At 42.0% G+C, this 25,614-nt stretch overlaps 1 protein-coding gene across 1 annotated transcript in view; it reads left to right on the top strand.

The window, feature by feature from the left end:
- Window positions 1–25,614, top strand: part of adarb2 (adenosine deaminase RNA specific B2 (inactive)) — a 162,325-nt gene that overhangs the window by 100,565 nt on the left and 36,146 nt on the right. The window contains exons 2-3 of the mRNA XM_018698281.2: window positions 3,491–3,577; window positions 4,524–5,476. Of these exons, the coding sequence (XP_018553797.1) occupies window positions 3,491–3,577; window positions 4,524–5,476 (1,040 nt within the window). The remainder of the gene's footprint in view (window positions 1–3,490; window positions 3,578–4,523; window positions 5,477–25,614) is intronic.

Raw genomic sequence — 25,614 nt, 5'->3', positions numbered from 1 at the left:
CATAAACCTGTCAAAAAACGATCAGAGGTGGCATTTGGAGGATGACCTCTAAACTGCACTGCTTACCACTGCACAGTTGATTCAGCGCCAGAGTTATTGAAAACATGATGATATTTTCTGCTCAATAGCTACTTCCTGAGACATTTGAAATGAACTGTGGTCCATTGAAAGAGAGAAGAATTGTTTTGGAGGGTTGCTTTGAAATTGTACAGACCTGGAGAGCTCTTTAGAGAAAAGCTTTATTCTGACTGTGAACTTAGTCATCTGAATAAAAATCCTCTGAATACAGAATAAAAGAGTCTATTCAGGCTTTTACACAGCCCAGTGATAAGGCCAACACATGAGCAAGCATTGAGGACAGTGCAGAGAATTTGTTTCCTCTTTACAGCATTGATGTTTGAGAAATGACAGTGTCGGTCGGTCAGTCACCTCTTTGTCACCGCTATAGACGTTCTTCTGACTTTCCATCTGCCCTCAGTGAAATATCTCAAACTACACGGCGGAATGGCACCACATTTTGAACAGACATAGATGGTTCCTCCGTCTTCTCTTTTAGCACCACATTTGTAGTTTTAAGTGAGTAACATTTGGTACAGACTTTCATGTTCCCTTCAGAATTATATAAAATAAATAGAATGACTTTGATAACCTTGTTAACAAATATTACTATTCAAACTCCAGTATTTTGAGAGAGGTCTTCATATTTACTCCTTGATTTTAATTATTAATCCCACATTGTGATCAGATCTCAGTATGCAGAATTAGCTAGACGTCTTGGTGCAGTCATCAGCACTGATTAGAAAAGAGAGTAACGCAGATGAACTGAAGCATTAGGACCAGCTAAACACATTTATATCAAATGGCCAAAATGATAAACCATCTCTGATCATATTTGGCAACCAAACATAATAATGGAAATCACCTGAGTGGCTGCAATATATTCATAAAAACCAACAGTAAAGCAGAACAATAAAATATCTACCTGCTGGCTTCTGCTTTTGTGTTGTAACCTGTAGATTTGAGTGTTTACAGCTTCAGCTTATTCTCTAAGGAGCAGACATTTATTTATGCTGCAGCAGCTTCTGGTTTTAAAGCTCCTGACATATGTTGTACATACTGTGTTTCTGTTAACATGGAGCCCTGCTTTCTCAGTGCCCAGTGGGCCTTTTGACTTGGTGGATGCTGATGAGTGGGTGGTTCAGACCCTTTGGCAAAACAGGATTATCAAATATACATTACAGGCATTTTAGGCCCCAGTGTGAAAGCCTAGGCTCCTGTGTGTTAATTGCTGGCCTCACTGTGCTCCGTAATTTCATGCTTGATGTGAACATTTGTCTTTCACGCTACAAAGGAGCTGAATATATTTTGTGTACAAATGTAAGAAAATGCCGTACTAGCCAACAGACCCTTAAACACCCCTAATTTTGTCACTTTTGTAAACACACCAGACAGTTGTGTTTTTTTACTGTAAATAGGACTTTAGGGGCTTAAAAACAATATAGATTGATTTGAAAATGGGCTGGATAATGACCCTGTTGGCTGAGGGAGTCATTTAGGGCCAAATTGCTGCTTGTGTTGGGCTTTAGTCCGTAATTAGGTCAGAATGCAAATGCTTGTATTGTGATGTTGGCCCATGAGGACTAGCACAGCTCCAGCCTCAGTGTTTAGAGTGTATCCATGTGTGTCAGAGTGACTCATTGAGCCCCTCTAGTGCTGCTGAGCTGCGAAAAGTGAGAGAGCACCGGGGGCCCAGCTCATTCACAACCTTGCGCTGTTATCAAAACATGTTTATTGCACTGTAATGTGGCGCTCCGTTTATGCAGCATTTAGCTGTGTGAAATTGTTGCTGCTGCAGGCCTGAATGCTGTTGCAGGACTGGGGTGGAGGGAGGCATAGAGGTTGGAGGAAGTCTTGACCTCAGGCTCACCCTCTAACCTCCCACACACCTACATAAACTCATTCTACCTCTATTTCTTCCTCCTGCTTTTTCCCACTCCATCACCTCCCCCTACTCATGTCCAGCTCTGTTTCCTCCCCCTTGTTGCCTCTCCCTTACCTTTCTCTTGTATTGATCATTAGCTGATGTTGGAAAGAGAGGGGGGGGGGTGTAATTAAGGAGCCAGACTGGTCTGTCAATTCTGCTCAGTGCTGCATGGAGAGCACCAGACCAAGCGATGGCCCTAATAGGGTTTCATACTGTAAACAACACGCACACCTGGACAGCACCAGGCCCCAGGGAGAAACAGCAGAGAGCTGCAGTTGACAAGTTAGCACTGATAAAGACAGGAAGTTTACCACCACAGATGTAGAGTGTGTGTGTGGAGGATTTAAGATGCCTAAATAAAGAGAAACCAGACAAAGAAATAAAGTGAAATACAATATCCTCTTTTCATGCATAGTTTTACTGTGTTGTAATTAAATCAAATACATACATATTTAGCTTTTTGGATATAATGGAATTTAGTTTGGTTTTCATGAGTGGTCCAAACGCTAATTTCATGGCTGCCGATTTACTGAGGGGTATTTTTTAGATTTTAGGATTTTATTGGTTCCCTCTGGCTTTTTCCCACAGTCTAAAGACATGCAGGTTAAATGGTGAGTCTAAATTGCCCATAGGTGTGAATGTGAATGGTTGTTTGCCTTTATATGTCAGCCAAGTGATAGACTGGTGATCTGTCCAGGGTGTACCCCGCCTCTCACCCAATGTCACCTGAGATTGGTTCCATCGTCCCCATGACCCTCAAAGGATAACTGGTATAGATAATGGATAAATGGATGGATGGATTTTATCGGCATATTTTGTTCACAGCCAGCCAACCTATACATTACAGTAGAAAAATGCTCTCTCCCCTGTTTTTCTGCAGGTCTCTGTCCAGTATTGTTCTTTGTTGTTATTACAAAAATCACTCCATTACCACCACTGCTGTAGTGTGTAATATTCTCTCTAACAGAGGGACTTGAAGCTCTGTGTTATGAAATTCCTTTTTTTACTCTTTCTCTCTAACATTTTTGTGAATGAAACTTGTCCACAAAGGAAGCAGAGGAGGCAGCCTTATTGGCAATTTTATGGGCGTTGATTATGCTAATGGTGAAATGAGGTAAAGTTTGAGTGAATTTTGTAGTTAGAGTTTGGTAAATCCCACAGTCATACAAACCTCAGAAAAAAAGTCAGAAAAAAATGAACAAACCTCAGAAAAAAAATGAGATGCAGGATCAGGCCAGAGGTGTGTTGTATTTCACTTTATTTGTGTGTGTGTGTGTCTGTTGTGTTTGTTTGTTTGTTTACTTCCCTGTCTGGGCATGTATGTATTGTGGTCCATGCATGGGTGACAGAGGAACGGCCTCGTGTGCATACTCCTGCTCACTTATGCTCCGTCTCTGTCCCCCGTGTTGGGCCGATGCTGATCCGCAGCTTTAATCGATAAAACTATCAAAACATCTGCGCCACTGCCCTCTTGTTGACTCTGCGTGTCTCTTGTCTCTCCTCCAGAGAAAGTCAGTATGCTGTCAGCATTGATCGCTCCCTTCAAGTACATAAGCCCTGGGACCAGCAGCACAGAGGACGAGGACAGTTTAAGTAAGCTGCTGCCTCTTTTCTTTCTCTCTGTCAGCACGCTGCACTAACTCCCTCAGTGGCAGGCCTAATATGGAAATGATCTCTCTGTCACCCACATAATTAATTATTTGGGAAATGGGCTATTTGATTACACACGGGTGTCAGCTCGCGTGTTAAAATCTGTATTATCTTATAAAAGTGAGCTATTAAATATTACATTTGAGTGTTTGTGATAAATAAGTCATTAGATAGGTACATGCACGCCTGCACACACATCATCAAGAGCTACAATCTGCTCCAGTCCACCAGTGAATGCCAGCACTTGATCCCAGCCTCCCCTTTCACCATTAACATTCTTGTGGCGAGATCTGAACACCCTATTTTTGTTCATTTCCCATCAGAAATGCAATACGCCACCACTTCCCCGTAACTAGGTTTGAAGAGCGTATCACAGCTGTTCAGACTTTGCGCTCGCAGAGGATAGAAGTGTGAAATAAAGCAGGCTACAGACATTTCTCTCATCCTTTTCTCGGAATGTCTGCCACTCCACGCAATCCCCACCCCCATCACAAATAGGATTGATGCTTTGCATTGGCCACAGGGACCAATGTTTCCCGCTCACGAAACAGATTCAGAACCAATTTGGAGGCAGATTACAGAATGATTTGGCAGATAACATCACCATTTTTAGGGGATTTGTATTTGGATTTTAAAACACTTAAATATGATAGAGCCCTGTGGTATGAAGTGGGCTCAGCTCAGAGGGATGATTGTAGATTTGTTCATTACCATTTCATTGTGTATCAAGTGGCTCAATCTGCCTTGAGAGATTTTCCTTGATTCATTTTGTTCAGCCTGGATAAATGTGAGTGTCACATTGTAATTAATGCTTTTTTTCCTCATCGTGTTTTGAGTATTTTTTATCACATTGAATTACACTGTTTCTGTTTTTCTGTCTTCATTGCAGGTACCAGCAGTGCAGAGGTGAAGGAAAACCGTAACATCGGTAATTTAGAGGATCGCACCATAGGACCTGCAGAGTGTCAGTCGCTTTTCTGCTCCGACTCTACAAGAAGCAGTAGCTCTGGTCTGAAGAGGAAACGGCCGCTGGAGGAAGACAACAATGGGCACTTGTGTCAGCTCCGCCTGATCTATAAGAAACTGTCCTGGTCTGAGGCTCCAAAGAATGCCTTGGTGCAGCTGAACGAGCTCCGGCCGGGCCTGCAGTACCGCATGGTGTCTCAGACGGGCCCTGTGCACGCTCCTGTTTTCTCCATCGCTGTGGAGGTGAACGGGCTGACATTCGAGGGCACAGGCCCCACAAAGAAGAAAGCTAAGATGAGGGCTGCTGAGCTGGCCCTTAAATCCTTCATCCAGTTCCCCAATGCTCCTCAGGCCCACCTAGCCATGGGAAACATCTCCAACCCTTCAGCCGACTTCACCTCAGACCAGGCGGACTTCCCTGACACACTCTTTAAGGAATTTGAGTCTTCACCGTGCTCCGATGGCCTCTCGCTCTGCAACTCAGCAGCTGAGAGCGAGCTGCTATCGAGCGAGCTACTGAGACATGGACGGTTGCTTCGCCACACCTTGGACCTGATGGTGCAGGCTCAGCAGAGGTTGGGTGGGATTGTTCCAGAGCCCGAGGCCCCTAAGAGCCCTGTGGCGTTGCTAAATGAGCTCCGGCCTGGCCTGCGCTACGCCTGCCTTTCAGAGAGAGCTGAAGGCCGACGGCTGCGCAGCTTTGTGATGGCGGTGCGCGTGGACGGGCGGATATTTGAGGGCTGCGGTCGCAGCAAGAAGCTGGCCAAGACCCAGGCGGCCCAGTGTGCTCTTCAGGCCCTCTTCAACATCAGGACAGCCCCTGAGGGGAGGACAGGCCTCAAAGCCAGCAGGAAGAGTTGTCCTCATTTACCCCAGGTGAGTACAGACACGTCCCCAGCGCCTGTCCTCTGCTAAGCTTCTTTGGCAGCCACTCCACTTCCTACAGGGGCCTGTAATGACCAAAACAGCAGGCGTGCAGCAAAGAAGCCAAACACCTTCCAACAAGTAATTAAGGAGGAAAGGAGATAGGAGCTAAACAGAGTGGGGATGGAAGGAGAAATAGTGGCCGGGATGATAAAGAGATGTGTAAGCCAGCTGACATTTACCGCATCAGAAAGTAGTGCATAGTGTGAAAATACAAATCACAGATTTGTGTGTGGGTGCAGTTGTGTGTGTGTGTTGTGAAAAGCCTGGATCTTCAGTAAACAATATGTGTTTGTTGGTCTATTTAAACAGAAAAGCATGTAAATGAAGCTAATTATTGTCCTTGTGCCTGTGACACAAGAAGAATCTGCATCACAACCCAAATCAGTTTTTTTCACAGTCTTATGTGTTTGTAGAGCTGTAATTGGGAGAGTTTTGTAATTTTGCAAAATCTCCTGTTTCCTCATGTGTGGCATCACAGTGTCTACAAACATTAATTCAATCTGTTGCCCAAAGGAGATAGAAAAGCAAAGAGCATATCGACAAACAAACCACCAAGCCCAATCCCATGCTCATTTACCCAAATATGTAAATAGCAATCAGAGCGAGGAAACTAGTTTTTGAGAAACTTGAGGAAATTGGAGAGCCTAAAGACACAGTGTCTGGATTGGCAGGCACTTGTTGATAGCCATTTAAAACTTCATTTCAGCTGCAGAATTCCATCTAATGTAAAACTGCCCTGAGTAGATAGTCACACTGATTTTAGTTGTTTACTATTGTTTGCGCTGAGAAAAAACTCATATTCCAGTTGTCCAGGTTACTGGCATACTGGCATACAGCTGAAAATGAGACTTAACATTTTCCCCCCTCTGTCCTAATACAACACAGAATAATGTGTAAAGCGGCGCGCTCTTGAAGTCTTAAATGGAAAAATTAAGCCGTTCACATCCTTTCCCCAAAGTCTTTCCTTGAAGACTTCTGTCACCATCCTGTGCTTCTGTGCGTCCTGTAGGGTATGTGTCGTATTAACATTCTTTTCTAGCCTTAAAGAAATAAACTGGCGAGAGTGTCCTTCCCCAGAGCACGACATCAACCCAACAAACCTGCACATGTTTGCCTGGGAGAAACTTTTTCTTTTTCTCCCTGCTGCCACGGTGTCTAAAAGGATTTTAAGAGGATTTGCCGCACCCGTTTAGTTCCAGAAAGCACTCGCTTGTGGAATTTCATGAAAGTCAGCCGTGCTGTCTGCCAGGCTCGAGAGGCATTTTATTTTCATTGGTAAAGGACAAAAGCACATATACAATATGTATACATGCATGTGCAAATAAACATGTGACCAAGCGTGTGCTGGACTGCTGCAATATAAAACTCTGCAGCTCACATACACCCTCTCTGTGTTCAGTCCTCTTGCCAAGCACTGATTGCATGGGCAGTGGTTGACTACACTGCAGATGTGACACGTGATGTGGGAGTGGTTGCCAGCTGTAGTCTGAGGGTAATGCTAACATAATGGTGGTACGCCAACTTCTGTGTGCCAACTCAGTCTGTTCTCTTTCCCCAGAATTCTCTCTGGCTCTACCTGTAGCAGGATAAAGCCTCAGTGAGAAACAGTTAATGGTTGTACGTAGTTTTTAGCATATTTAACATTTTTCTCCTGAATTTCACAGTTCTGACATTTTTGGAAAAAGAAAAAAAAAGGTATTTGCATGTTCTTTGACAAGTTTTAACAAGGTCCAGTTTGAATTTTATGCATGAATGGTTGCTATGATTCAAAAAATGGAAAATGGAGCGGGTCCTTTGTCCAAAGCAGTTCTCTACAACTGCTAAGCCAGTATGGATGTTATTGTTTGTTAACAATTATTATCATTATTAGTGACTCAAAGTTACTGTGGCGACCTCAGAGGTGAGAGTTAATAACAAGGCCAGAGTTTTAATACGAGGTTTCCAGCTGCTGAATGTTTTAGTGATCTGATGTGAACTCTGCCATGACAGTTTTCTTCTTTGTCACCATGTTCTCTCTGTGCTGTTGACTCCTGAGTTAACTGTTGCCTTTTCTGACAACAGGAATGATTGATGCAATCTATAAAAATAAGATCAAGCAAACAGATTAGTTCTTTCATGAATAGTGGACACTACAGTAGACAGCTATTAAAAAGCTGTTTTCTTGTATATACATGGGTTTTGATAGTAAAGTTGCACATCAGCCACCAAATTGGACGCTAGAGTGTTGTTCCATACACTTCCACCCACTGACCAGTGGATGTAAGTCTAACACATATGACTCAAAACCAACATGGCCAGGGAGTCAGATGAGGGATGGCCAGAAATCCTGAGCAGCTCAAGAATATCTTGCCAATCCTTCTATAGAAGGAAATCAAGTAACATCTAAGGAGCAATACCAAATGTTAAAGTACTGATTTTATATTAGAAATTACAATTAATCATCTGTACTCTAAATGAAGTTCAAACATGTTTTTCATGCCTAAAGAAGAATGAAAACAGGTAGGAAAAAATTCCTGACTGAGGATTTCATAATGCATGCATGAAAGGGTTAAAAAGGAGCAGCGTCTACATGTGACCTCTCAGTGTCTGGTTACATGTATCTGAGCTGTGAAAGTATCCACCAGAGTTTTTCTCTCTGCTAAACTTCTCAGATAGTTTTATTTGAGTAACTGACACAAACTGGAGTGGTAAAACTATCCAATAGTTTGAGAAAAAAAGATTTTTTTGTCTTATTTTTGCCCACTTATTTCAGATTTCAGATCAAACTGTTGAAATCAACTTGTCATCAGAAAAGAAATTCAGCCATCACAGCTGTTTTTGTAGATGTAGCCACGTTCATACTGTCTGTTTACAGAGCATAAATCCTGGCAAAGGAGGCTGTGGGTCATTTTAATGATTCCCTCCTGTGTTGGAGAACTTTCATATACAAGCTCTTGATCGATAAGTTTACTTTGATGAACCAGCAGCTGCGGCCTAACACAGGGTCAGAGTTAGGACAACACTTCTACATCACTTCTCTAAAATAAATTCAGGGACAAACAGAAGAAGAAAAGACTTCACAGGTTAAATATAGTGATGGGGACATGGCTGGATAAATATCCCAGGGGGGTTTGGGGGCAAAATTGTGTTTTTGGGCCCCCAGTTGACCCCCTTTATTTTATTCATTGTAAATTTTTTAAACAAAAATGCCACAAATCCTCTGTTACCAGCTTCTTAAATGGTATTATTTGCTTGTTAATAAACTCAGCATCTTTGTAACAGCATAGGAGCTCAAAATAATCTGAAACAATTAAAGTCTTAAAACTAGATTTAGACAGAGAGTCCCTCCTGAAGACCAGGCCACCAGATGGAGGATGGATTTCTCCTACAAATCTGCAATTAATCAAATTACCCTAATGATTTGAGGGAATCCTTGGGCTTTTGGGGCCTCTGAGGGTCTAGGGCTACTGTGTAGTTATCCACTGTCCTGTTGGTAATTCAGCCAGTGAAAAGGACAATGAAAGTAAAGAAGAGAAGACTCTTCTCCAGGATATTACATTAACTCAACAGAGTGGAACATGAGGATGAGGAGCAGTATTAGTTCTTCAGACTTGTCCTGAGCTGAACTGGAAGGCTGGTAAATCCAGAATCCCCCCCCCCCCCAATGAAATATTTAAACTCACCTGAACTGCATGGTGCTGAATTCATCTCAGACCTTCCCAGCCTCACATTCATACTGAGGACTAATACGAGGAGATTGACAAGACAAGCATACTAGTGCACATCCTCACCTGCAGTAGACTCCTTCCTGCAGTAATATAGCCTGTTCTTTCCCCCATCCCTCCTACGCTTATGTCTGTGGGAACTGACTTTAACAATCACACCAGAAATGAGCCACTGAACCACAGTCTGCCTGACATTAAACAGCTATTTATCTTCCAGAAAAGACTTTAATTTTTTTATTCCATCATTTAACCTTTATTTATCCAGGGAAATCAAGTGAGAACGCTTTCTGCAAAGCCTGTTCTCTAAGGGACTGTATGAAAATTATTAGTGTGGGGAGTGGTGCTGAATAATATATTATCCTTTTTTTTAAAGCATGGCCCTCCCCAGCATTATTGATATTTACTTTACCAAAATATAGAAATGATTATTATAGTGAAGTTCTGTGCACCACAACATTTTCACCTCCAACCCTCTCTCCTACTGAAGATGTTCATTTAATACTGGTTTGTTTACCCAGTTACTTTGTGGTAACAAACATGTTACCTGTCTGAATTCAATTCACAGGCACATTTTCCATAAATAAAGTGCCACATCTATCTACCATATGAAAGTCATATGGAGGGGATTGTGGTGGATGGTGGACGTACAAGACCTGGACACAAAGACCAGGGTTCACGTCAAGGCTTTTCTGTGTTTAACCAAGACCACAATCTTTCCCTTAACTGTAACCAACTGCTTCCAGTGCATAAAACTAAAACCATAAAAACGTTCATAATGCTTTGGATGCTATATTGTTCTGCAAGATTGGTTATTTTTGTGCAAATTAAACACAGTTTGTTGATATGTTACAGATACACTCAGTATCTGTAACATATCAACTCACTCAGTACCACTCAGTATATTTTGTCATAGCTATTTGATATATTAAAATCTCATGAATATATAATATGAAATAAAATAGAAATATTAGATAAGAAAAAAACAAATGGCCCTCTCCTGCTCTCCCAAAGAAGTTACAAGTTACCTCCCCCTTTTTTCTGACCCCCCACTCCATCCCCCAGTATTTTCTGTACAGTCCCTAACCTTCAAAGAAATCTTAGTCTTAATTATTAATCTCTCTGTATGAAGCTGTTGTTGAATCCAGTCCACAGTCCTTTTGTCACTGGAAAAACATTTTTGGCCTATTAAAGCCTGAACAGTGAGGTGAGAAAGTGCTGGAGTAATCCTGACACCTATTTTACCAAGTGGAATGATTACCCCACTGTTCAGGCCTTGATTGGCCACTTAATCTCCCCCTGCCGTCACAACGCACTGCAATGTTGCCAAGTCAACTGAGCCTGAGACTTGTGTGCAGCGGTGGGAAGGCAGAGAGTCAGCAGGCCCACGAGGAAGGACAGCGCAGAGGTCAGTGGTCAGGACGCCGCGCTCTGCCACCTCGGATTAAGGTCCATTTGAATAGGGAAATGTGCTTGGTGGCGGAGCTGAATGAAAATTAGGGTTAATGGAGGAGAGAAAGAATGAAAACTGTACAGTATATCTGTCTTTTGGTGACATGAAAGTACGACGGAATATTTTAATTTCTCATCATGTCAGCTGAGATCATATGCGACTGCACGTTGTCTAGTTTCTTGTGGCTCAATATGATTTAGATGATTTAGTTATCTGTAAATGTGAAGCATCACAGATAGAGAAGGATAGAGACTGGTCAAGTGGAGTAATTTCCCTGGCTCCGCCACAGCAAATTGAATATGATTTTAGACACGTGAAGGTGACCCCTGTCAGCTGCTGAGCCTCTCGCAGATTGTTTTCTTTGTCTAATCTCTCCCACTTCTAATCTGTCTCAATATAAACAGCTGTGACAGGCTGATCATTAATTAATATTGCCACAACAAATTAGCGACAGCCATCGCCTGGCCAAGCACCCTGTCTAAGATAGAAATCCACCAAGAGAGAGAGGGAGAGAAGGTGTGAACAACACATTAGAGAGGAGTTGATTAACAGCTTCGGAGACCTTGCAGATAGTGTTACAGCTTCAGCATGTGGACAGTGATAGCGACAGATAAACACATAGTGACAGCTAGTGCAGCACGCTGTACTCAAAAGGATCAGCTGTGATCATCACCATACTGCCAGAGGTGCCCTGCAAATTGCCTGATAAAACATCTGCATTTATCACTTTCTACTGATTCAGTCAAATAAAATGTCTCTTGAAGTTGTTCAGTCTTCATTCAGGCAGGTTGATATAAGTGTGAAAAGAATTGTTAACAGCCTATCCAGTAGTTTGACTGTTAATGTTTTTCTGTAAGTTAATCAACAGAAAATTAATCATTAGCTGCTTCGTCACTTAAGTCAAGAAAAAATGCTTCAGTTCAAGCTTCTGTGATGTGAGGATTTGTTTCTTCTGGTTTATAAAAGAAACAACAGTGAATGTGGCACTGACCATTGATCAGGAGAGAGGAGATGAGCAGCACAAGATGTTTTATGAACACATCAGTTCTGATGGGTGTGGTCACATGACCCATAAGAACACCAGAATAAAACCACAGACAATACATGTATGTGTATTGGGGTTGTCACGATATTAAAATTTCAAACTCGATACCGATACCAAGACAAATATTTAATACTCGATACCATTTATGATACCGTGGGGACAAAAATGATGACAACACTATGTAAGTTGTCTGAAGCAGTGCAAAAAAAAACAAAAAAAAAAAAATTTAGCTCTCACATTAACGTTACAGTTTCATTTGCTATAGCCGCTAGCTTCATGATTATTATTCCCAGTTTTAGCAGATGTATAGCAGATCGCTACCTTGTTAACAGACGGCTATGTGGCTATCATCTAATTGCTAGTAGTTACAGCTAATGTTAATGTCCGACGTTTATGATAATAATGCTTAAGTGCAGTTGAAACGGGGGCTTTGCTGACCTCTCGAAATTCCACATAACTGCCTGTCTGTCTGCAGCGGTGCAGTGTGAAGTTGTGTGTCAGCTGGAGGAGGCGAAGACAGCAAATGAATATCTAATCCAATACTAAGTTTTTATACATACATACATATAAATATAGAAATAAAACTCAAGATACTCAAAATTCACTGTTAATTTTTACTGTTATCTGATGTTGTGTAATATGACCAGTTACATTCTATTAAAATAAGAAAATTATCTATAGGTTACTGTTTAATTAAAGTATTAGTTGCCCAGATTTGTCACCATGTTCTCAAATGTTACTTGGTGTGCATAATATAACCATAGCTGAAATAATGGCCAAACTATAGAAATAAGACTCCAGTTGTAACAAACTGGAGTCATGTTTCTGAGAGTCTTGTGTTCTCAAACTACTCCTCATCTCTGACCCCTGTAAACGAGAACAAAAGGGGAATCCTTTATGTGCATCCATAAAGTATCTCATTACAGTTTGTCACTTAGTGTAAAATAATAATGTGAGCAAAGAGCCACTGTTTGCATCTGGACTGATGGTCTGCCCTTTCAGCAGCCACTTACATCAACATGTGGTATTTAAAGAAAAGGCAGCATGGGAGAGAGGAGATTTGTGTGTGAAATTACCAAACAATAATGTTTCCTCGTCTGAATGGGAGCGCCCTGTACATGGAAAGGTTAGAATCATCCTCAACTGTCTAATATGTATGCAAAATGTGACCTATGAGGCTGCAGGCTGTTGAATCTAATGTACCGCGTCAGCATGCAGCTTTGAGGGAAAATCCCTTAGCAGGGAGGAATTGAAATGGGGTTGGTCGGGTCAAGTCACCTCACATATACTGTAAAACGCCCTTGTAATCTATTCCAAAGAAGCTTGGCACTGCTGTCTGCACCTCTGTTCACCCGACACTATCCTGAGTCGCCGCTACTAAGTCCTCATTGTTTGTGACAGTTCTCCATTCCTCCTTTCTCCCTCCACCTTTCCCCTCCACAGCCCCTAGCTGTGAGCCAGAGCATGGCTATAATCATTTCTGAAGAACCTCTCACACTTCATTAAAAGCATAATCAAGTTCATTACAATTTCATAGGCGTTCAGGTACCAAATGGCTTCCGATAAATCACGACTATTGGTCCTGTGTGGCTGGCATGTGTAGGTTTATCTCTGGCTCTCAGGCAGGAGAGGAGGAGGGAGGAGAGAGGAGAGGTCTGGATGCCTGGCCTTTAAATGACCTTCCCGCCTGGAGCGATGGACCACTCTGTCATACACACTGAATGGAGACGTGTACATGTTCAAATTAGGACGCATCACAGCTCGGAGATCAGATTGTTCATGAAGACAATGTGGTGACATACAGTAAGCAGATCAACAGAAGTGGCACTGACACATTGTTTTAAACACACATACAGCAGCCAGCACAACAACACATGATGAGCTTGTTTTTCACTGCAGCTATTTTCAGTGAATTAGCTTTAATATACTTTAAATAGAAGGTGTTTAAACCCTGGAGAACCCTGCAGCTTCAGGAGAGATGATAGACAAACTGTTAAAAATCATTGTTTAAACTAACCAACCCTTCTATGATGTGATAATGTTGTAAAGGTTCAGTTGGTTTAGGCACAGAAACAAGTGGTTAGGTTTAAGGAGAGAATGTTGTTTGGCTTAAAATAAATACGCCATTAGGCTTAGCGGAGCTTTGTTGTCATGGTTACGGACGTGATTAAGCTTATGTAAGGATCGTGGTCATGGTTAAAAGAAACAATGCTGACAGTTACTTCGGAGCAGGACATGAACAGAGGTCCTCCGGTCTTTGGCCCTGTCTCAATCACTACAAACACTAGAGGGCACTGTCACTGGAGTGCAAACACGTCACATTCAAAATGTCAAACATGCCTTAAAGTTTGACCTGACTGTGAAGTGAAGCCTTTGTACATGTTGGAGACCATCGTTCACTTTGAATATTTCCTATTTCCAACAGTGGAAGAATAAGAGAAGTTTTGATAGGCTGACACAGAGCAGGGAGGAGGGAGATGAGAAAAACTTCTCGAAAAAATGAGTTATTTTTCTTTGCACAAACATTAAGCTTAAATTATATTTCTAGTTACACATATTTCTTAATGTTGTAGCAGCTTGTCTTTTGATCATAAATGATTTCGTCTAGCTATTGGAATTAGTCTACAAATATGATGTTGATGTTTCAAAGCTTCCTGAATTTATTACAGATGTCTGAGCTGCAGATTGTTGATTTGGGTTTGCACAGAATAATTATCAGCCGTGAGTCATATTATATCCTTAAAGCTAAATGTCCAAACTCTATCCTGTTTTGCTACACACAGACTCACAGACTTACATCCCCTGACACTGATTATCCCCCTCCACCTACTCACATGCCTGGCTGATTACTTGGACCCACTGGGCCCCCAAACCTCTGTAGATGTTTCCCCGAGAGCCTTTCTCTCTCAGTACCAGAGCTGAGGCAACATGTCTCATGGAGTTGATATGTTCTGCTTGACAGTGGACTGAAATATTAGTGGATTGTTCTAACACACCTCCACATGTCTTGATCACTTCCCTGCCAAGAGTTAGTTGTGAAGATTAATATTAATTATTTCTGTATGGTAAATATGATGCTACAACCAGGAGACAGTTAGCTTAGCTTTGCACAAAGACTAGAATCAGATGGCAACTGCAAGTCTGGCTCTGTCTGAAGAAAAAACAAAATCCACCTACCAGCACCTCTAAAGCTCATTGATTATTACTGTATTTTGTTTGTTTAGTCTGTACAAAAAACTGATTTTTGATCAGATTTCTGTTATTATAGTTTTGATAGAGCCAGACTAGCTGTTTCCCTCTAAGCTAAGCTAACCAGCTAGCAGACATGAGATTCATGTTAAGCATCTGTTAGCAAAAAGCAAATAAGTGCACCTCCCTAAATGTTGAACTGCTCCTTTAAAAACATGTAGCCTGAGTCCTTTGTGGTTGCTTTTGAAAAGATACACATCTTTGCATTAGTCTGCTTTTAAATGTCATTGTGCTGTTCATCACTGTCTCCACACTGCTGCATACCTGCATAAATAAAGCCACGAATGTCTCTCATATGAGTATAATTAGTAGAATACTGGGAATAAATGTAACAACAGTCATTCATTTTTCTCTTGACTAAATTACCCCAAAGATTAAAAAAAGGAAAAGCAAAACATCTGTTAGCTCTGTCCTGCTCTCTGGGACTGTACCTCACCTCCCTTGGGGGAGACAAAATGGGAGAGGCTGGAATAAGGTTTGTGTGTGTGTGTGTGTGTGTGTGTGTGGAGGAGGGATAAAAACCAAGCTGGCAGGGGGAAGGATGAGAGGCAGGCTGTGGGGGGAGCGAGGGAGGTGAGGATGGATGGAGTGCAGTGGGGGGAAAGAGAGGAAAACCTCAGCGGAACAAAAGACCTTCAGGATTAATTAGGCGTCAGATTGGTTGCAGGGCACAGCAGGGGGAGAGGGAGAGAGGGTGAGAGATATAGAGGGGGAGAGAGAGAGAGAGAGGGAGAGTTTAGCATTCTGAGAAGACCTCATGTCCTCAGCCCTCATATTTCAGCCTGCCTGCCCATGAGTATACAACAGGCAGCTAGTTAAGGCCTGCACTGTGCCTGGAACCACTGTCCACTGGGTTATGGATGGAGCTCCTTCTCCATCTTCATGTATTTTTATGTTCTCCCACCGGGGCACAAGAGGAAACACAGAGGTCATATATGTAACGCATAATGTTTACATGATGGTTTTCATATCCTGTGTAAGGCTTCCCCACACATATACTGTGAATGTGATCGGGTGTGTGTGCACCTGTGTGTGTGTGTGTGTGTGTGTGAAATTGCAGGGAAATAGGTGAAATATTTCATAGTATTCAGTGTGTCTAGCAGCATTTCTCTGTGCCTGAGTTCCCCTTCACGATAGCTGAGCTCTGCCAAATTAGAGGAGTATGAATGCACAAAATAAATGCAGCTGAACTCTTACTGAACTTTTTACTTTCTCTGCTCTTATCAGCTGATTTTTTTTTTGTTACAATTGCTTCCAGAGCAGCTGAATTGCTGATTCAGGTCACAGGCGTCACCTCTAAATTTGAGAGGCGGACCCGAAGCCGCCTGTTAATACCGTCTCCGTTGTCATTGTCACAGAGGGATGTTTCTGGGGCGACCTTTGATGGCACTTCTTCCCCTCCGATACAGGAAGTGCTGAACTCTGCATACAGATGACAGGCAGGGTTGCCATGAGTCATAATATCTTCGCCCGACGCCGTCTCCTCGCAAAGCACTTAGCAGATCAAATAAGAGCCATTCTGGAGGCTAGAGCAAATCATGCCCTGAGAGCATTTGTACCAATCATTCACACTATCACAGAGGTGGCTCATACGTACAGCTTCAAGATTTCTCAGCATGGTGAACTTTAGAACAAAGTCTCCTGGGTAGATGGGCTGATTAGCCATTCGATTGGCTACACAGAGCAGTGATAAAGCTTTGACAGATTGTGTTATATGGGACAAAAAAAAAAAAATCCACAGCTCACAGCATGAATAGTTATCATATGCTTTAGTCAGAGACTGAAAGGAAAAGTTTTCACTCCCTGTCACATTTAAGCTTTTAAACTAAAAAAAAAAAAAGTTTGACCCATCTTGCTGCACTTATCCATCACCTTCGGTAAAAAGATGATGAATTACTAATAACAGTGGCAGAGCTGTTCTCACAGTTGAATAAAACCACCAGTGCAGAATACACACACTCTGACTTTGAATACTTTTTTATACATCCATTGCTTTAGCACCTGATTGTACGTCAGCAGGTACATAACAAATCCATTCCCACTGCCCTGTTTCCTGTCGCTGCGTCCTGGCTGAATTTCAGGGTCTGCATTCAGGGCCTCTCCTGTGCAGGATGATGAAGTAGCAGTGTTCCTGCTGATGGAGAAATTAAACACCATGGTCGCAGACAGACATACAGCATATAGGTTGACAAGGGGAGTTTTCTGCACTGAAGGCATAAACAAAGGAAGCTGAAAACATGCCAGTGGTGTGTTATGTGACATCTGTCTGTGTAAGGATGTTTTCAGTGTCATTTTTCACCCACTGAAATATAGAAATATACAGAACTTCCAAACAAACGCACGTTGTTTTGATAAAGTAGCAGTCTGATGTAAACTGTTTAATCACACATTAGGTCACAGTGAAAGGAGTGAGTTACTTTACCATCAGCTCACTGTGGCTGATGCATCTTGTTACATTTCTCATTGCAATATTTAAATTTATCCACAGAAAAAAGAAAATGATGAAAATAATCATATGTTGATGACTGATTGTGGTCAGCATGAACCCCAGTGACAAATACAATGCATCTCTATGTGAATGTTCCTCAATAAAAACCATCCTGTGTTTTTTACAGTTAAATCTTTTTAATCTGATGTAGCAGCAGTAGGAAATATTGGGTTTGCAGTAGTGTAATACAATTACTTTTGGAGAGTGTGAGAGAGAGATAAAAATGAAAACATTAACATGACATAATATGAGTGGCTATTGCTCAAACAATGCTGACCACAAAATAGTGTCAAAAACAGGGACTGATTTCATGGAACCTTAAGCAGTATACTGTAAACCATTTACAAACCCTTTGAATCACCTGACAGGCCGTTTCTCTTAGCTGATGAAAAGTTCATCAAGGACGTTAAAGACATTTTGGAGATACATGGTTATCACAGGAGAGCATGAGAGTATTAGAAAACACAGTGTAATCTACCAGGGAAACGCAGGTAATTTGGGTTTCAAAGTCAATTTTCTTCTTTCCAGTATATGACTGAGTAAATACAGTTATAGTTGTTTGCTTAGTCTCCTTCATTATTTCACTTCTGTTTTTCTAATTGCTGCATGAAATGTCAGTGTTGAGCATTGTGACATTACATGCTGTATAGCCTCATTTCCAAGTCTTCTCCCACACTCTCACTCATAATCAGGCTGCTGTCATAGACGTATGCATGGCCACACACACACTTACCTGTATAGTATATACACACTATGCTGCCGTTCCCAGACCCACATGCATGCTCAGAAATACTCTTTACCCTTTCTCCTTTTGTCAGTTTCACCCACTTGCTTTCTCTTTCTGTCTCCTCTATAACAACCCCCATGTCAAGCATCTTCCCTTCTGAACCACTTTATAGAAACACATTTACAGCTTTGGCTTGTTCAGATGTGGCACCTACTTCAACAAACAGCCAGGCACTCCAGCATAGCTGACATTCAGTGCTTCCTCTCAGTGTTGTTATTAAAGCTTAACCTAACCAGCGGTTGAGGAAGATGCATCCACAGTTTTGTGGAGATGGAAAGAAGATGATCTCACTGTCTTGAGGTGAACCCCTCATTTGTCTCTGTGTCTTTTTCTGATCACTCTTCAGCTCGCTCTCTAACATAGCTGTGGCATTATGAGCCGCAGGGGAGGGCAAAAAAAAACATAAGAAAGGGATAAAGAAAACGGCTAGTTAAACCTCCTGTACAGCGCTTAGTAGCTGACATGCATTCATTAGAGAAACTGTCTGACACATCAGACAGCACCAAGCAGTGGTGTGTAATTTTCAAAAGGAGGCATAGACTTAAAAGTGAAACACGCACATGCACACACACACAATAGGTATAGACCTTCAGTGTTCTTTGCCTTTTTTCCTCCTCGGTCTGATATTGACTCTCCTTTCAGTCTATTGTCATGCCTCCTGCTCTCTCTGCTGGCCTGCTGCAGGAGCTTATGAGGTGTGTGTGTGCATGCAGCCATGTGCGTGCGCTTGAAAGGTTTGTCGGAAAGGAAAGAAAAGGTGACAAAAGAGAGCATGTGCATTTGTTACAGTCTATCTGCCGTTCTGCTTACTCTGCAAACGCCACGTGATGGATTTTTAGTAAATGTTAAAAGAGCAGGGGCCACAGACTGATTTTTCTGGCACGCTCAAAAGGCTTTCTCATGCGGTTATTTGCATTCATTTCATCTGCGGGCTGTGAAGTGCATATTATATTGTGTCGCGCAGCAGCGTGTGTGTGCACAGCAGTTGGCAGTGAGAGGGATCATGCACTGTTTAAGCCTCTTCTGTCAGGGGATGTTTGTTAGAAGCCACATTCATCAGTGCAGAAAAGAGCAGCGCTATTTTCTCCAAAGGGCAGGTGTAAACTTCTAGCTACAGTCTGCAGGATAAACCTCACATCTCCAAAATGTCAAGGAAACAGCAGTTTGACATCCATGCATTTTTCACAGTGCAAGACGAAGCATGATCGACAGCTGTTAATTTTACCTCATGGTCAGGCATCACACAAGGTGCGCTTTGTTGCACCTGTAACCACACCCAACAGGGATGTCACTAGGTTCACTGTTCTCCACCAGGACATCACTGCAACAACCACTCTTTTCTCTCGTTTTTCTTTCTTTCTATTCTCATTTTTTCATTCATTTAATTTCATCATTCCGTCATCTGGGCTCCTTCCCACTATGTACATTACCTTGCAGTTTTCAAAGAGAGATCGTGCCATATGGTCTGTGACATATATTGTATAAAAATGTTGTACCAAGTAAAGAACTCCATGTAAAATAATAAAGCAGTCATAGCAGGGTTTACACATTTTCAGGTCCTTTCCCAGAGCCACAGTGCCCCAGAATCAGCTAATGTTCACACCTCCAACTCATGTAAAAACAAGTGTGAAACAGTGAGTGTGTGACCAAAAATAATCGCAGAATATCTTGTTATGACTAATCTGTTTATGCAGCCTAGTTTTCCCAAATTATGCCAGAACTGAATGCAATTTTGCACTTACCAATACCAATCTACTACCAATGTTCAGTACCAGTGGAAGAAGTATGATAGTGTGTCCTTTATATAGCAAGGTGGAGGATAATGGTGTGGAGGGTGAGGTGGTGGATGGCGTTCAGCTCATGTTCTGTCACTTTTATTAACTGTAAATAGGGTAATGAAAATATAACCATAGTTTTAACTTTAACCATAGTTACCAGGTGCAGATGTAGGAAAAAAGTGAGAATTTTAGAAATGTTAGCTTTGGACGTGGTTTATAGAAACCTGTAATTTGCTGAAAATAAATCTCTTTTTTTTTTTTCAATATGTTTTTATTATCTGAAGTAATACTTGACCAAGCAGCATTATGTCCACTTATAAAGTCACACACCTAAGGCCCATGAGCTCAAGAGAAAGTTAGCTACCTGTCTTGACTGCCTCCATTATTCTTACCAGTCCTCCCTCGTGTCAGTGAGGCGCCCCAAACCAACACAACATTGACATTTCCCCATGATCCCTTGTTGACTGTTAGGAATTCAAAAAGAGCGCCCCAGGCCGTGAATCAAATGTCAACCATGGTGCTGTGGTGGAACCGTATCAATATGTGATGATGTATGGCTGGCTGTAGGGCCTTTTGGCCACAGCAACACCCACAGACATGACACACAGTCTGGTCCACGCTTAGTCACCAGCAGAGGGAAGGCCATTGGATAAATGACTCCATCAGAAGCCAATGGACTCACCACACAGAAAAACATACAGATGGAAAAGTCCAACAGTCTCATTCTGTACACAGTCTTAAAAAACTTCAACCAGAGGAAGCAGGGACTGTAATTCAACTTGTTTCCAGGTTACACTTTGTCATTGATGACACATGATAATTATCCTACAGTATAATAATACTTACTTCATTTGAGCAGTGTGTCACTGAATTTGTGTACATTAGTGAGTTTGTTGTATTCTGCATTAGTATTAGCAGCACATTGTATCCTTGACAGTACATTATGTTACAGGCGTAGCTTGACAGGGAGACAGAGAAGCATCTGAAAGCACCAGCGTTTCCCTTCGTCTGCTTCTCTAATCTTCACGCTGAGAGGAAATCGGTGCTTGGCAACAGACGTTCACGGGCGTCGTTCAAAGGTTGGCGTCGAGGTTTGAAGTCTCGCTGATTGCCAGGGTCGAGCCCGCCAAAAGAGCCACAGCGGTATCTTCAAGAGCAGCAGAGATGGAGGCGCGGCCGCTGCTTCTAGGCGGAGGCCGACACAATCACCCACCCTTTGGAGGGAGCCATCGCAAAGCTTCAGAGGAGGCTCTTTCAAGACATGAAAGACAATGCTAGATTCTGCCATCCTCCCAAATGTTTTAAAGCCGCCGTTGCAGCTGCTCCACGTGTCGAAACAGCAAACATGATTTTGTTGCTGTTATTATCTCTGTGGCTCGGGGTAAAATATTACTGATTCCAGACAGAAATTCTCTGCTGGGAGATTGAGAATAGAGTTAGACTGATAAATCTGTGAGCGGACACATCATGCCAATATATGACTTTTATTAAAAAACTCCATGTCCTATACCTCTGTTATGATAGAAGGCCATCTCTGACCACAGCTAGTGAATATGATTTTATTCTGATTATTATTTTATATCAGATGTCTCACTGTGGAAAAAGTGTGGTGTGGGGGTACAGTGTTTACTGAGAGTGAAACCTCCATCACTCTGTTTTAAAGAGCTGCTGCCCCAGCCCACCTTTCAGAGGAGACTTCTGTTTTCCACAGTATCTTAATGCTGATTCAGAGGCGAACATAGAGAAAAGATACCTGCAAATATCCAGTCAGAAAACATCAGTGTTTGTCTTCAGTCTTTACGTTCCTCTCTGCTATGCAGCTGAAGGATTCCATGATTACTTCCTGGGATCAAACTTTTCCTGGGATTTTCACCATGAGTGATTTCAACCACAGAACTACAGATAATTATGATACAAATGATTCTAATTCAATGTTTTTCTCTCTTGTTGATTAGTTCATGTGATAGAACAGCAGTTCTTTTTAAAACGACACTATCTTTGGGGTGAGAACTGCACAGTCAATCATCTGCTGAAAATAAAAATATCCTGACAGCTCTCATGGAGCCAGTGGCTCATCCTAAGAACAGCCGCTCTGTTACAAATGATAGATTTCACTGTATAAAATTGGAATCTGCGGTATGTGTGTAATGGTTAAGTTGTCTAAATGTTTAGAAAAACTCTGAACATTAATTACTTTCCTGATTGATCCTGTCAAAACGTAAATAATGAATGAAGTTACTTCTGCTGTGTCTAAAATGCTCAGTTTGGAGACTCAGTTATGGATCCTGCTGCTACAGGTGTTTTATAAACTTAAAGAGAAAACAAAACAGTACAGGGCAACAAACAGGACATCAGTACTGATATTTCCATCCAGTGATATTTCATTAATCCAACCTGTTACAGTCTCTATCTTTATCATATTAAACATGAGACAAATGAATGCATATACACACATTCTGCCTTCTTCGTAACAGTGTATACATTTGACATATATTGCATCACCTGTATATCAATAGTTAATAAAGGTGAGAGTTGCAACCCTCACTCCTAAACAACATTTAACCATACCCATCTGTAGCTGGCAGCTGTGGATAAAGGCTGTGAAATAGGTCCATGGCAGTAATGAGGTCTGGAGAAGACGTCTTTATTCCAGCACATGTGATGCTCTTCAGAACGTGAACACAGAGACACACACAGGTTCCTGCAGGCATTTTTCCCAGGAAATGGGAACAGACTTTGGCAAGAAACACTGAGAAACTCTAGTTGCTATAGAAATCTTCAGCAAAGATTACACTGTGTTAAACCATGTCAGTCTATTCACACACAAGAAATTCTCCAGTATCCATAAATGTTGACTTTTTAGTGACAATTAGCTGCAGTTAAGTACAGCAAACACATTGCAGAGGTTGATCTCAGTCTGTCTCTCTGCTGAATCATGAGCAGAGTGGGGAGTTGTGTGAACAGTCCTCAGGGGCCTTTGGAGTGCCCCCACCCTCCCCTCCATCCTCCATCCTCTCTTAGTCAACTACGTACTGTAGATGATAGAGTCTCGTTAAATCCTCATTGCTGACCCTCTCATTTCCTCCCCTCTCTCTCCTCGTGGCCTCTTTACCTCTTTTAAGTGCCTGCCTGTTCGTCTCCCCCTTCTCTTTCTCTCTCTTTCTCTCCTCCCTTCTCTCTGTCTCTCTCGGGGGTAGGTCATGTTATCTTTTTGCAGGAGTCCCTCTGCTGGCCTTTGGTGCATAATGTATAAAGCCACTGGTGTGTGTTTTACACTGTGCCTGACATTATTAAGTCGTTTCAGGCATATCGCTGCTTTTATCTCCACCATGGAGGTTAATCAGAGGGGATTTATACCAAAACGACTTAGACGTGCTCCAGCCGTCACTGTGAACCTTTTTTTTTCCCCTCCTCTTGCTCTCTGTCGTCTCCTCTGCCCTGTGCATATTTTAAAGACAGATTCAGGAAGAGGGTGTTAGTCTAGTCTAAACTATAAACTGCTTAGTAAAGCAAATGTGTCATAAAATAATCTTTCAAATGGCAGAACACCATGAATCCAAGGGGTGCTGCCCTGTGAAGCATCATCATTCAAATCTACTTTTAAATAGCAATTGATATCGTGCGTTGTGGCGTTTACATACTGTACGTGCAACATAATTGCATTTCTGTTTACAATAACTATTGCATGGTGTAATCAAGTCAGAAAATTCAATGTGAGAAAACACCGTCATACTAATACTAATACTCAGAGACAGAGTTACTGCGTGTAGTTCAGGTGTAGATGTGACACAAACACACAGAATCACTGGGTTCGAGTCCCAGTTTGTGTGTCATGTGTCATTTGTATGAGTGTCTGTCGTGTCCGCCTTTCTCCTCATTGCATATGCATTTAAAGGAGGATCCTGCAAACAGTAGGAGGAGATGTGTTATTATGTTTTCCCCTGAGTTTCCTGAGGTCAGTTTGCAGGGGGAATTCTCAGACTCTGGAAACCAGACATAAACAGTACAGATGGGATTTACATGAGCCACAAGGGAGAGACTGTAGCAGGGAGAAGAAACATGCATTAAATATCAACCAAACAAAAGTCTGATTCCTGTAACACAAACAAATAGTGGAGGGAGTGTTATGGTCTGTGCTCATCAAACTTGAGTTCAAACACGACTGCAACTAAACTCTTCTTTGTTCTGTTAAGACATGAGGTGGATGTTTGGTTCACCTCCACCTCCTCTGTTATTCATCTCTCTCCCTCTCCTCAGTGGTTGCAGTGGGTTGTGTTATTTTGTGTGTCTGTAATTCATTTTGAGTTGAACTGCAGCTGAAGAATGTTTAGTTCTAATGATTTTTTTCCTGAGCTCAGTGATCTCATAGAAATCCCTCCGCTGTACTGCTCCTGTGAACTCATCCAATACATCTATCCACTGCAGCTGCAAACTCAGTGGAAACCACAGTGTACATTTGCACAACACCTCAGCATTACTTCTATAGTTATTGTAACTTTACCCACAAGCTCCAGTGTTCTTTCAGTGAGTCACTTCCATCAGACACCTTTTACATTAGTTATTTGCACCTTTTAGCTCGTAGCCTCTCAGGTAAACAAAGTCTAATGTTGTAACATTGTACAAATATTACTGTATTCTCTACAACAGAGATGTAGGCTGGTGATAACACCTGGAAACATAGCTGCTCTTCTACACGTTGACTAGGACTCTTTATTTCATCCCTGATCTCACCTGTGTATTTGTCTCATATCTGATGTTGCAGATTAACATTTGGCCCTCCAGCTAATGTCTGCTTTTAAAAGCTGCAGCCAATTCAGTGGCAGTTCAGTGGAGTAAACACTGTAAAGATACTATTGTCTTCTTGAGGCAGAGAGGAGCCATTCAGAGGAGGGGGGCTGGGGAAGGTTATTTGGGGACCTGGCAAGCACGGTTTCCAGGTCACAACCACACCAAACATGGTGCCACAGATGGGCCAGGCCCTGATAGCGTCTATGTTGTTGTAACTGGCTGAGCTTGTTTGATCAGATGAAGAGAATTTAGATTGATAATGAGTTTTAGAGTCATTCACGCTTAACATCTGCGGTTGGTGGTTATGATTCAGTGGCTTCGGTTCGTTTTGGCTTGAATGTTGAGGTTTCATTTCCCAAATTAATGTTTGGATTTAGGCTTAAGAGCATTAGTGGCTCTGAGCAGATGTAACCAATCAGGGGACATATGAAGTTAGCTGTGACCAAAGTTCAGCTTTTACAGATTCATTTTAGTTTTATGTTATCCGTGAATTACTGGGCATTAGCGAAAACATATGTTCTCTTTCTCTGCACAGATAAAGCATCTGTCTGTGTCTCACCTTTTCCTTCAGTGTTGTGGCAGTGTCTGAAAAGTGTGACAGAGTGACAGGCTGACAAAGGGCTAAAGCTATACTCTATTCAACAGGATCTGAGATAAGAGCCTAACATATGAACATTTAAAATCACATTGTTGCACACTGACAGTTTTGGCCTGAAACTGTCTTCTATGCATCTGTGTGTGAGACTGTATTTACAGTATGTTACCCTTATTCCTGCAGGAATATCAGTGTACCTGTCT

The sequence above is a fragment of the Lates calcarifer genome, linkage group LG24 (assembly GCF_001640805.2).
Source record: "Lates calcarifer isolate ASB-BC8 linkage group LG24, TLL_Latcal_v3, whole genome shotgun sequence".
NCBI classification, from domain to species: domain Eukaryota; kingdom Metazoa; phylum Chordata; class Actinopteri; family Centropomidae; genus Lates; species Lates calcarifer.
This window is presented reverse-complemented; position numbering and strand designations above follow the sequence as displayed.